Source organism: Ceraceosorus guamensis, assembly GCF_003144195.1.
Source record: "Ceraceosorus guamensis strain MCA 4658 unplaced genomic scaffold IE81scaffold_46, whole genome shotgun sequence".
Taxonomy (NCBI): Eukaryota; Fungi; Basidiomycota; class Exobasidiomycetes; order Ceraceosorales; family Ceraceosoraceae; genus Ceraceosorus; species Ceraceosorus guamensis.
Window position 1 is genome coordinate 126,549 of NW_020290041.1, and position 12,505 is coordinate 139,053.

General features: G+C 56.8%; 3 protein-coding genes across 3 annotated transcripts; all 3 read left to right on the forward strand.

Moving 5' to 3' along the window:
• The first annotated feature begins 835 nt into the window (after window positions 1-835).
• Window positions 836-5,036, forward strand: IE81DRAFT_315444 (Piwi-domain-containing protein). The gene is made up of 11 exons (XM_025512529.1): window positions 836-1,231; window positions 1,336-1,370; window positions 1,454-1,689; window positions 1,768-2,680; window positions 2,746-2,907; window positions 2,981-3,343; window positions 3,411-3,689; window positions 3,757-3,810; window positions 3,883-4,180; window positions 4,251-4,657; window positions 4,732-5,036. Exons 1-11 carry the CDS (start codon window positions 1,120-1,122, stop codon window positions 4,900-4,902), a joined length of 3,030 nt encoding a protein of 1,009 aa, XP_025368425.1. The 5' UTR covers window positions 836-1,119; the 3' UTR covers window positions 4,903-5,036.
• Window positions 5,037-5,294: 258 nt separating this feature from the next.
• On the forward strand, window positions 5,295-8,296 carry IE81DRAFT_324768 (hypothetical protein). Its single transcript, XM_025514320.1, has 4 exons — window positions 5,295-6,508; window positions 6,599-6,721; window positions 6,824-7,722; window positions 7,846-8,296. Exons 1-4 carry the CDS (start codon window positions 5,683-5,685, stop codon window positions 8,041-8,043), a joined length of 2,046 nt encoding a protein of 681 aa, XP_025368426.1. The 5' UTR covers window positions 5,295-5,682; the 3' UTR covers window positions 8,044-8,296.
• Window positions 8,297-9,295: 999 nt separating this feature from the next.
• On the forward strand, window positions 9,296-11,202 carry IE81DRAFT_367635 (hypothetical protein). The gene is made up of 2 exons (XM_025517095.1): window positions 9,296-9,814; window positions 9,894-11,202. The coding sequence occupies exons 1-2, from the start codon at window positions 9,570-9,572 to the stop codon at window positions 11,107-11,109; spliced, it is 1,461 nt and encodes a 486-aa protein (XP_025368427.1). The 5' UTR covers window positions 9,296-9,569; the 3' UTR covers window positions 11,110-11,202.
• Window positions 11,203-12,505: the final 1,303 nt, after the last annotated feature.

Genomic DNA, 12,505 nt, shown 5'->3' on the forward strand with positions numbered 1-12,505 from the left:
CTATGATCGATGGGGCTGCAGCAGGACTCTGACTCGTGTGTCTACAGGGCACAGAACAAGATTGCATGGGGCGCACTTTCCTTGGCACGCCGTACGGTCGATATTGAAGGTGAGGTCAGGGAAAAGCCGAGATGCAAGCTGAATCGCATGCTAGCCATCGCAACGCTCACGACTCGTGAGTGTCTGCGCCAAAGCGGATGAGCGGTCGCTCGTCGGACTCGCCTAGGCAGCACCCACCCAGCTTTGTGCGGTAGCACATCTTCCTGCTAGCTGCCGCTGCTGCTGCCGCTGCTGCTGCTGATGATGTCAAAGGCTAATCGCGGTCTGCGCGGCAGCAATCATGACTGGTGGAGTGCGCACGCAGCAGCAAGTCTGGGTTATTCTGTTTGCGCAAGCGCTATATGGGTATATGAGCTTATTGTGATGCGCTCTCACGCGATTGCGATTCTTGCCCACCCTTGTTGATTTGAGACTCGACTCGGTCAAGAACGATGACTGGTGCTATGGTGGCCCGGACTCGCAGCCTGCGAACGTCACGAATCTGGCTGGAGAAAGCTGCTGTACGGACAGGTGCACTCGAGATTGATTGTGATTGCGCCCAACCAAGCTTGCATCAGATCAATTGAGACGAGTCTGCCCCGCTCGCCCGAATGGTCATCGACGTGCGCGCGGTCGTGGAGGATCGGCGGTGTATAGCAGCAGCAGCAAGCAAGGGGTCGGGCACGGGCCCCGAGTCTGCTCTTGCCGCGCCTTGAAGGCGCGCGCGGCGCGCGGCGCGTAATGTCTTCTGAGGTGTGTGGAACAAAGGCTCGACTTGGTGCTCTCAAAAGATCCACCACATGAGCGCTGCAGCAGATGAACGTTTATTGAGCTTTCTTGTTGCGATCGAACATCTTTCCCAAAACCGAACAACACACTCTCGCTCACTCGACGAACTTTCAAGCCGCCTCTTGACCATCATCAACCCTACCACCTTCCCCCCTTCGCATCGTGGGTACATTACACATGCGCCTTGCCATTGCGTCTCCGTTCCACGACGGAGGCTTCCACTCACGACCCACCCGTCCAGCGTTGCCAACAACGCCAATCCATCTGCTGTAATCCAGAACTCTTGCCACGATGGCGCCAAAGCTCGCCTCCAGCGGCGAGACGGCCGCGCTCATTCGCTCGCTTCAGGAAATGTCCGTCGAGCAACAAGCTGTCTTGGCACAGAAGTCCGTCACACTGCTCGGTGAGTTGAATATCCAGACGGTGCTCGCAAGATTCCAAGATGCGGGTTCATCTTCGACCCTGCTCACGCAAAGCACGAAATTGTCTTCTTCGTGATCGTCGCAGATGTCCAAGGTCGTCCAGATGTGGGAGGCACGAAAGTAAGCAACACTTCTCAGTCCCACCCCATGCTTACTCGTCAACGTCGTGCTGATTCCTCGTCATCGTCATCCACGTCCGAAAGGGTCGTCCTATCCCTCTGTATGCCAACATGTACAGTCTTGGTATCGCAGGTCAAGCTGCTAATAGTGGTGGTAACAAGCCATCTGCTCGAGGTGCTCGCGGCGGTGCGACACCGGCCCGCGGGGGTCGCGGTGGAGCCGTGAGCTCCCGTGGCTCTGGCACCGGCAAAGCTGTGCGAGAAGTCTTCCACTACGATGTCATCATCGAGTCCGTACCTTACACAGGCGACGATGGAAAGTGAGTGAACCGATCGAGTAATGACTGACCTACAAGGCGAGCTGTCGTTGACCAGGGCCCGACTCCTCTCCCTACAAGGACTCGCGGCACCCCAAAGAAAGACGACTTTCCGCCGCGCGTCAATCACGATGTGCTCGAGCACGGTCTAGCTCAAGCCGTCAAGCGAGGCGAGATCACACAGGAGATGGCTACCAGTGTGGCATACGATGGGCGCAAGAATGCCTACTCGCCAACGGAGCTACCAATTGACAAGAACCAGCTCAATGTCGAACTTCCGCCCAAGCCCATCATCGGCGCCACCACTGAGCAGCAGCCATCCGGAAAAGAACGCCCTCGTCAGTTCAAGCTGACCTTCACTCAGGTTGCCACGGTGGACTTTGAAATCCTAGAGCCCTTCTGCGCTGGCGATCGCAACACTATCCATGCCGGCGGCGCTACGACGAATGAAAAGGTCACGACGGCTCTCCAAGCTCTCGATGTCCTCGTTCGCCACGATCCAGCAAAGAAATACAAGGCTCATGGTGGAGGCGGTCGACGCTTCTTCGATCCCAAGCTTGCCGTCAAGATCAGCGGTGGAGCCGAAGTCTACAAGGGTTTCTTCGCCAGCATCCGTCCAACCATGTCCGGCCCTGTTCTTAACATCGACGTGGCCTTTAGCGCTTTTGTGAGCGGTGGTGATTTCCTCACCGTCGCTGCTGAGGTGCTAGGGCTCGGCGGTGGTGGTGGTGGTGGTGGTCGTGGCGGCCGCGGCGGCGGTGACCGTGGTGGCCGTGGTGGTGGCCGCGGCGGTGGCCGTGGCGGACCTCCTCCTGGCGCTCATGGTGGAGGCTCTTTGCGCCTCGATCCGAGACAACAGCAAGAGCTGCGCAAGCGCCTCAGGATGGTGCAAATTCAGGTGACGCACCGACCGTCGAACAAGCTACAGATCTTCAAAGGATTCTCGCCCCGACCGGCGAATCAAACCATGTTCAACTTGCAAGACGGCACACAGGTAAGATTCGCACGAGCCGTCGCCGTGACAAATGAGCTTACTGATCTGCTTTGCTCGAACATCAGACTTCCGTCGCGGACTACTTCTTTAAGACGTACAGCATTCGTCTACGCCATCCAGACCTGCCCTGCCTTCTCCTCGGTGGCAATGGCACGTTCGTCCCACCCGAGCTAGCAAACATCGTCCCTGGTACCCCGATGAATCCCTTGAAGCTCAGCGTGGATCAGGTGCGTCGTTCGTTGCCACTTCATTCTCGTGCGGCATGGTGCAAAGACTGACCTACAACCTTGACCGTCACAGATCTCTGACATGCTCAAGATCAGCGCTCAGAAGCCGGCAGAGCGTGCAGGCCGCATCGCCGAGATTCGCAGCAATGAACTCGCCATTGAGAAATCTGCTCGCGTCCAAAGCTGGGGTCTCGATCTGTCGCCGACGCCCATGGAAGTTACCGGTCGTGTGCTGGCGCCGCCGAAGGTCGAATATGGACAAGGCCGAGTTCCTGCGCCTATCAACGGATCCTGGAACCTCAAAGCAGTCAAGTTCGCTAGCTGCCCCTACCAGCTCGTCACATGGTCTGTAGTCAACTTCACTCGAGCTCCTGACCAGGTCGTGCAATCCTTCGTCCGTGCCTTCGTGGGGTACATGCGTGAATTGGGCATGGGCGTAAGTGAATCATTGGACGCGATCTCGAGACGCGATACTGATCAACTCTCCGAACAAACGCCTTCAGATTGTCGAGGAGCAGCCAGCAATTTTCCGCGGAGATCCATTCGACAGTGGTCTCATTCAAGGCACTCTGAACAACGCAGGTCGCGAGGCCTTTCAGCAAGCCAAAAAGAAATTTGCCGGCAAAGCTGTGCCCCCACAATTGTTCCTTTGCGTGATGGATCGATCAGATGCACCTTTCTACGACCAGATCAAGCGGACCTGCGCCCTTTTGTTGGCGAGCCCAGTGCCATCGCAGGTCGTCAATGCGAAGAAGGCGTTTAACGACCGTGGCCAGCCACAAGTGAGTCCATTCGCTTTCATGCACCAGTCGTTCCAGAATGTGCTCAACCTTCGCCATGTCCTCCCAGTACTGCGCCAACGTCGCCATGAAAGTAAACGTGAAGCTCGGAGGTCAGAACCAGGTGAGTGCTGCACCGTGCTTCTCATGACGACGCACATGCGAGGTGCTCATACTTCGCGATGCCCGTCTGCAGATCATCGCTGGACCACAGAACTTGCCAGGACTTCCTCCGCAAGCCATGCTGATCGGAGCCGACGTTTCTCACGGGTCGCGTGGCTCGACACTTCCAAGTATCGCCGCCTCTGTCGGCACCATGGACGCAAAGAGATCTCGCTATAGCAGCGAAGTCCGTGCTCAGTCCAACAAACGTGGTGGCGCGCAAGAAGTTATCTTGGATGCAAAGAACATGTTCCTAGGACATCTGAAACGTTGGAAGGATTCTTCGCCACCCTCTGCTATTCTAGTACTACGCGACGGTGTTTCCGAAGGACGTGAGTTGAACGCGACTGATTCGCCGCACCTTTCAACGAGATCGTTGATGAAGGCTTTCCTTCTCTTCAGAATACGTGCAAGTCGTCGAAGCCGAGTACAAGGCTCTCCGCGAGGCTTGCCGCGAGTGGAGGCCGAACTTTCAAGTGCCAATCACTTACATCATCTGCGCAAAGCGACACCACATTCGCTTCTTTGCACGCAATCCGAACGACAACGACCAGCGCTCACAATGTCTGCCAGCTGGAACAGTGGTGGACACTGAGATCATGCATCCATTTGGTTGGAGCTTCTGGCTACAGGCTCATGGAGGCTTGGTTGGCACGCCACGCCCTACTCACTACGTCGTCCTGCGCGACGAGAACAAGTTCACCTCTGACAACTTGCAGCAATGCATCAACAGTCTCTCATACAGCTTCCCTCGTGCAACGAAGGCTGTAAGCTTGGCTCCTCCCGCTGTTCTAGCCGATCTCCTTGCGGTGAGTGTGCCTTGATACATTGGCGAAAGCCAGTAACAAGAGAGCTGACTTTCGTCTCATTCGCCGTTGCGCAGGAGAAGGCCCGTGCGCTGATCCACGGCGAAGCTATGTCGGATATCGAAAGCAGCACGCAGGCGTCTTCGGTCGCGCCAACCGATCTTAGCGAAGCCGAGGCCCGTGCTGTGATGAAGCAATTGGAGCGAGGCGCAAACAACCACTTTGTGGAGTACCAGTGGTACCTCTGAGAGCCCCCCTCTCGCCCCTGCTGGCTATACTCGACCGCTCTTCTCACAAATGAGAGCCAGATCGATTTCTAACATGTCTTCGCTGTAGTCCGAACCGAAATCAAAGACGCAATGATAAATCCTGTTCAATCGAGTGCTTGCTCCGAAATCCCCAGCAAAGGCACGGTCATTGACGACCTGCGCGTCGTAATGATCCTCAGTCCATCGATACCGCCTGACTGAATGACTAGCAAAGCGCGGTTGGTGCTGAAGGACGCCCTTGACTGTGTCCACGACGCGAAATGCGGTACGGGTCTTGTGATTCTAACGTGACGCGGCAACGCGTGTGGTGCGTTTCATCTGTGCATGTAGCGCATGCGAGCCGCGGCAGGTGCGCGCCTCTTGACTTCCATCATGGCTGCTCGGTTCTGCTGACATTCAACCAAAGAGACACAAAACCAAGCGTCGACACCTGTGCTTCTGTCCTAGTGAGCCTTCCACAAGATTTCTTGATCTGTGGTGCGGAAGCAGTCATAGTCGCTCGAGATGACGTGCATCTTGGCTGTGTGCTGCGCCTGAATCACCAACTCTGCGCTTGCGGTTCTCGCCGACGCTCGCAGCTTCTGAGCTCGCATACGAGGCCAAGCTGCTGCTCGTCACAACTCCTACTGCCTGAGCATAGCTCGGTGACATCCCTCGCCATTCACCACATCCATCATGAAACGATCGACTTCGCCAGCATCTACAAATGTGGCCCCGCAACCACACGTGGGGCCGGAATTATCCAGCTCTGAGCCTGCAATGTCAATCCAGGCTACAGCATCGGCTCAGCCTTTAGGTGACGCACCCGTAGTCAAGACCGAGTATGCGGAGATGATGTCGACAGCTACTCCTGTGCGCTCTGCGAGCCCAGAGCTGCCTCGAGCTCCAAGTGAAAAGCCAGACGATCCACCGCACACCAGAGAGTTGAAGGTCAATGGCCCACACGAGACCACAGCAGCAATAGAGCAGGCGCCTCAAGGGACGGGTGACGGGCTGGAGACTAGACCGCGCAAAAAGATGAAGTCGTCGGCCTTTGTGCCGTGGAGCGAGAGCGCTGCAAGAGCTGCTGGAGTCGACGAAGACACTTTGGCACAACTGCGGGCTGCCAGCCAGCCCTTCGGGGCCATCTCAGAATCTTTGCGGCACGAGGTGGATCCAAACGAGGCACTCGTGGATGAGGCAGGAGGGATTCTAGGCGAGCCGACATCGCAAGAGATGCAATTCAAGACTCACTCGTCTGCTCATCTCTCGCCCTACGATCTGCTGCAGTCGGACGAAGCTGCAGGAGCTCATGCAACTTCTTCATTGAGCTCGGTCCCTTCGCCGATTGAGAACGCTACTTCCGCTTCCAAAACGAAGCGCAAGAGCAGCACGAGCGACAACAAGGCGGCTCAGAAGTCCAAGACGGAAAGGGACCGCACACGGGCATTGGTCTTGGCAGAAGCCGCCGCTTCTGCTGCTGCTGCTGCTACACTAGAGAAGGAAAGGGAAGCAGAGAGAGAGCGCGAAGCGCGAGAGAGGGAGGAAGGGCTAGGAGACGAGGATGAGGACATGAAGCTGTACTGCGTCTGCAAAGCCCTGTATGGTGAGTGCTAAAGCGACATTGAGCAGACGCCGCCCTTCCAGCTGATCAGCTGATGAACCCCTCGTGTTGAAACTCCCGTGCTTTCGACAGACGAGGAGCGCATGATGATTGCATGTGACCGCTGCGATGAATGGTACCACACCTCGTGTATGGACATGGATGATGCGAAGGCGGAGCTAGTAGACATGTTCATATGTCCTGTCTGCGAGCCGAGTGAGTGTTCTTGCTCAGTCTCAACTTGCATAGAATAACGGGACCATAGCCACATGACGCCAAGGTGGAGAGGCTCTGCTGACGCAGCCTGTCCCTCTGCAGAGACGACGGACAGAACGACTTGGAAGACGAAGTGTCTCCGTCAAGGGTGCACCCACGCTGCCCTTCCGCCGCTCTCGAGGTACTGTGGCCAGCGCTGCGGCATTCTGGTAGCTGCTTCCAGAATTTCCAAGACCAAGTACGCCAAAGCAGGGGCCAAAGCGACTGCTGAGAAGCTGCTGGGGAACGTGGTGAAGAACGCGACGAAGAGAGAGGGCCTGTGCGTCTGGGCAGACGTAGGCGCTCCCCGTGCTTCGATCAACACCTCATCAAATCAAGAGCTCCAAAGATGGAGATCAAAGTTCCATCCAGGGTTAGGTGCCTTCGACATCATGGCAAATGGGGACAATGCGGGTGTGAAGGATGACGAGCATGCCCTGTCCCTGCGAACGCCCGCGAGCGCAGAAGCAGAGGCACTGCACCATCTTGGTCTTAAGTCGCAAATTTTGGCTCATCGTCACAATGCAGCGGTCAAGACGTTTAGCATGGTCGAGGCACGCATCACGTTGCTCGAGCTTGCAAAGCAAAGGATTTCGACTCTACCTGCCGTGGAGCCGGATGAGGGCGCCATTGCATCCTCGACGACAAGCACCAAGAAGAGCAAGTCGAAGAAGCGAGATACCGAGGAGGGCACAAAAGGCCTGCCGAGGTGCGGGTACGATGAGAGGTTGCACTGGGACGATTATAATTTTCACGCGTGGTGGACGAGTGACAAGGCTCAGTCGATTCTCAAGGGCGAGACTGCCTTGGACGGTGTCCTCAGTGGCCCGGGCGAGGATACACTCAAGGCTCAGGGATCTGGCGCGTCGACCATTTGCGGGTTGGCCAAACGAAAGTGCAAAAGACACGCTGATTGGGCGACTGTGCGGGAAGCCGACTTCGAAGTCGAGCGAGAGCTGGTGGTGAGCTGGCTTGAGTGTGTGCCTCCTGCAAACGTGTTACTGCGCTCAAACCTTTCCCCCCCCCCCCCCCCCCCCCCCCCTCTCTCTCTCTCTCGCTGCGCCAATACGTCTCTTGTCCTACAGTCCAAGGACGTCAGTCAACTGGCAGCAGAGATCGAGCGCTGCAAGACAGATCAGGAGCATTGGGTGGCTGCCGCCGAAGCATCACGACGCGCTCAGCTTGCTGTGGAGGAGGCGAAGAATCTGGCTGTGGCTGCTCAGATCGCGAGGGATAATGGTATGCGAAGAGTCACGACCTTAGGCGCTGGTGCCCTTAAATGAGACGATGACGACGTGATTCTGGCAAACTCAAGACGCGAGCCAGAAGCTGTCTTTCGACCCAACTGTTCTTCGTCATTAGAACCACAGGAATCTTTTCATCTGTATAATAATCCACACTCTGTGACTACAATGCACGCGAACACTCACACCGGTGCTTTCAAGCTCGAATCGGTGCGGGAGATGTGGAGCATGACTTGCCCTGGAGCGCGCGTGTGCACTCTCGATCCAAGCACGCCGAGGCTGGACCACCGCGCAGTCTGCCATCTATAGCAGCGGCCATTCGCAGACACTGCAGGGCGGCGACCCGCAGCACCGACCACCAGATGTCGCTTCAGCTTCATTCTCGGAAACGATGGACGGTCGGGAAAAACTTCAGCTTGCCTGTTGCTACGCTGCGAAACCGCAAACCTGCACAAGATTTCACGCTCAGCGTTGTGTCTCGAGCACACGCTCATCCATTCAAATTGAGCACTGTGCATCGCGGATCGCGCACAAAGGGAGGCAGTCGATCGATCGCGATCTGAATCAGAATGTGAATGTCCATTTTTAGCGCGCAAAGTCGATGACGCAGTTCGACACACCCAGTGATATTCACGTCATTCAAATTCACCTTGTTCACATTCCAGATTCACCATTCAAGATTGCTCCATCGACTCGACTGAGCGACGTTGCAAGCACGAGCACCGATCGAGACGAGAGTGTCAGTCGAGAGGGTGTACACGACGAGAATAGAAGCGCGACCTCATGTTTCGCTACGCCTTTCGCCTTACTTAGCGTCCTTTCGAGAATGAGCTCCGACGCGCTCGATGGTTTGTGCCGTGCGTAGCTCACTGCATGCCTCGCCCTGATGCGGGCATTGGCGCCTACAATGCATCCGCCAGCAGTCACAGTCACGAAGTCAGTAATGTGTCGAGTTTGAGTGCGAGCAATTCGGGCGGTGTGGACAAGATGACATGACGCACAGCACAACCGCTCTGCGTCGGAGACGCTTGCGAGAACTCGACGTGATGGCGATGCTGGCCTATTTTACTTGCACGCAACGCGCACGCTCGGTGGGTCAACATGCAGCTAGGCGTTGCTGAACGCCCACATGCAGCTCGGGTCGCGCGCGTATGGAGACATCGGCCCGAGCTTCTATCGCGAGACTGCGCCGTACGCGCGAGCGCCTTTGCGTTGCATGACATGCTGCACACCTGCATAGCAAGCCCTCGCTGGATCTGCATGGCTCCTCTCTTGATCGTCCCTCTCGTGATGGCATCTCAGTCCGCCTGGCACGGCGACGGTTCGGAATTTGTGGCACAGCGTGGTGACCGCTCCGAAGCTCGTCTTGCGATTCTGCTCTGCGCCATGTATCCAGCTCAGCGCGCAAAGCTCGCTTATTCGACGGCAGAGTCAAGGGCTCATGCTAGCGTACGCCTACGTGCATACATGGCGAGCATGACCGCACGTACGACGCGCATTCTGGGGTCCAAGCAGGCGAGAAGGGAGGGGTGCGGAAAACGTATAAGTATGCCATCCATTCGGGCATGCCCCCCATCCTTGTGAGCCTTAGACAACGTCTCACCCTTTCCTCCCACTCTGCTGTTCCATCTCTCTGCGGCTGGTCCGTACGTACTCCCTTGCACTTCTTCTACCCAACATTTGCCCAACGCAGCAACAGGTTTGCTTTCCCCCTTCCCAATCACCTTCTCCTCACAATGAAGCACCAATACGCAGTCTTTGTGGCCGTGGTGGCTGCTGCCATCGGCTTTGCTAATGCAGTCCCCATCAAGTGAGTGTCCAGTGTCATGTGATCTAGAGGCGTCGCCGTGCATGCTCACAATCAGCCTCCACGGCGCTATTCCTACCAGCATGGCCAACGGAGTGCAGATTGGCGAGCGCGACGCTTCACAGGCGATGAGCGATCTGAGGGCTCGCGGCTTCGACTTTGAAAACTTCTTCAATGGCAACAATCAGAAGGTGGAGATCAATGGCTCGACCACCAAGTATGGCCACAACTCGCACCCGTCGACCTCGACTTCCACGTCGTCCACTTCGACTTCTACCTCAACCACATCCACATCGACCAGCTCATCTCCCAAGTCCACCCCGACCAAAGCGGCTGACAAGAAGAAGGCTGACGAGGATGAGAAGAAGAAGAAGGACGAGGCAAAGAAGAATGTCGACAAGATGGAGAGCGTAGACAAGGAAGCTTACTGGAGAAAGTTCATCCACACCCTCCTCTCCGACGAGCCCATCGACAAGAAGGGCAAGGCACTTGAAGACATCATCGACGATATCAAGAAGGGCACCAAGCTGCCAGACACTGATGAGGACAAGAAGCACGCCAAGGACAGCGAGTCCAAGAAGAAGGATCACAAAAAGAAGAAGGACGAGGACAAGAAGAAGGAGGATGAGGACAAGAAGAAGGAGGATGAGAACAAGGACGAGGAGGAGGAGGACACGGAAAAGCGATCTCTCCGCTCCGAGGCTCGTTCTCCCGTCAAATGGTCCCATCCTCTGGCGCGAGCAATCATCGAGGACTCTGAGATCCGCGCACGAGCAGAAGAGATCTTCAGCATCGCAGCTCGTGACGAATCCGATGACGCTAAGAAGAAAGCCGCCGTCACCGCCGCAGCTGTCAACGCGATTGCGATTGCGTTGCGCCCTGATGCTGCGAAGCCGAAGCGCGACGTCTCTGATCCGATAATCGAGCCGCTTGGACACCGTTTCGACCGCCGCGCAGCCGGTGAGGGCGCTCCACCATCCGCGAGATCCCTCAACGCTCGTCGTGCCCCTGTATACAAGCCAGTCACCATGTTCTCTCGTGACGACAGCGATGACAACGACAAGACGAACGTTACTTGGGTCCGACCAAACAAGTGGGGTATCAAGCCCCTCTTTGGCGACGACAACAGCACCCACACTTCCTTGTCAGATCGTCTGAAGAGTGCAAAGGACAACTTCTTCAACGCAATCAAGGGAGATGACAAGAAGAACGGGGCTGCTGCTGCTCATGCACCCGCTGTCCTCATCACTGTATCCTTCGCTGCTGCGTCTGCCGCGGGAGTGTTCCTGCTCGCGTAGGCGCAAAGCTCCTCGTTTGCCTCCATTCTCATCTGCCAATGACATGCGCGTTTGCATACTTGCGAAGATCTCTACACGATGTTTGAAGGGTGCTTGTTGCCAGGCCGAGCGATTGCTGTGCGAGTGTAGGGCAATGTTTGTCCTGCACAATGCTCGGGTGTGTTTGTTGCTGGGCCGAGCAGTTGGTGTGCGAATCAGAGTGTAGGAGCATCAAAAGATTGCCATCCCGTCGGCCGAGCCAGGGTCAGCAGGTTCGGGACACTGACCAGGACTCACGTGACCTTGACTTTTCTTTGGCCGGCTTTCACGCAGCGACGATCAGGCAGGCTGACAAGGCTTGAACGCAATATGACGTCTGCTGAAAAAGCCGCGAGCCGCGAGCCCGCGCACCACAGGATGTTGGGGAAAAGCCATCATGCAGAGAGGCATGGGAGCTGTGTTAATTGGTGCGGTGGTTAAAGTCGCGTGCGTCTGTTCATATCGCTGCGCATGTGCGGACATGCACATCATGACGATCGAGCTGCTTGCTGTAGCGTCGCCAGCACGAAGCCGTGAGCGTGATGAGTGATGTGATGCAGAGGCAGCAAGCAGCAGCAGCCCGGGCGGCCACCTTGTTGTCGACCGGAGCAAAAAGCGAGGAGAGACCGCCTATGCTCGCGCGATCGACGCTTGCCGCGGCCCGCATTGGTGGGGCTCAGCAGCCAGCCGAAGAGCAGCTTGTTTACCCGACCGCGTAGATGCAAGCAAGCCTTCTGAGAGCGGTCGCGAGTCGCTCGCTGCTACAGTGAGTATAGGATGTGTCACGCAAAGGGCGCTGCTTGGTGAGCTGCTTGCTGAATCGCTTGCTATCTCTTCGAACAGCCAGCCTGCAGCTTTCAACAGGGAAAGCGGTGCGTGAGTGGAGCGCTGCTGCGTGCATGCTGCACATGGGCTCGCTGCAAGAGCTGCACAGTCACGAGTGTTCAGTTCAGGGTGAAAGCGAGATCGAGGGCGCGTCTGCATGCACAGCAGCCATGGCAGCTAGCGAGTCAAAAGAGTCACTCATGACTCACTCACATGTGCTGCGCTCACGCGTGAGAGCGAGCGTATCTTCCGATCTTTGGGCGAAAGATGACTATGACTCTCGATCGCGCGCTCTGGAGCGTAGGGCACCGCACCGCAATACACGGCGGGCGCGCGTCGACTCTCACAGCAGCACTCGACTCGCGACTCACGACTCGACTCGACTCGACTCGATCCGGCTTTTGATGCGCGCTCTTGTTGCCGAAAGCTTCGCTACCTCGATCGCTCGCTGCTGCTGCTGCTGCTGCTGCTGCTGCTGCTGCTGCTGTGCACAGACACCCGTGACGCTTGCTTGGCTTGCCGGGCCACATCCCAGTGCGCGAGATGAGCCCAT

Bases quoted from the DNA above. Each gene is read 5' to 3' on its own strand.
- IE81DRAFT_324768 (XM_025514320.1), top strand. From the start codon at position 5,683: ATGTCAATCCAGGCTACAGCATCGGCTCAGCCTTTAGGTGACGCACCC. The intron at 6,509-6,598 runs GTGAGTGCTAAA...TGCTTTCGACAG, and splicing joins CGTCTGCAAAGCCCTGTATG to ACGAGGAGCGCATGATGATT. The intron at 6,722-6,823 runs GTGAGTGTTCTT...GTCCCTCTGCAG, and splicing joins ATGTCCTGTCTGCGAGCCGA to AGACGACGGACAGAACGACT.
- IE81DRAFT_315444 (XM_025512529.1), top strand. From the start codon at position 1,120: ATGGCGCCAAAGCTCGCCTCCAGCGGCGAGACGGCCGCGCTCATTCGC. The intron at 2,681-2,745 runs GTAAGATTCGCA...CTCGAACATCAG, and splicing joins ACTTGCAAGACGGCACACAG to ACTTCCGTCGCGGACTACTT. The intron at 3,690-3,756 runs GTGAGTCCATTC...ATGTCCTCCCAG, and splicing joins ACGACCGTGGCCAGCCACAA to TACTGCGCCAACGTCGCCAT.
- IE81DRAFT_367635 (XM_025517095.1), top strand. From the start codon at position 9,570: ATGCCCCCCATCCTTGTGAGCCTTAGACAACGTCTCACCCTTTCCTCC. The intron at 9,815-9,893 runs GTGAGTGTCCAG...TATTCCTACCAG, and splicing joins GCTAATGCAGTCCCCATCAA to CATGGCCAACGGAGTGCAGA.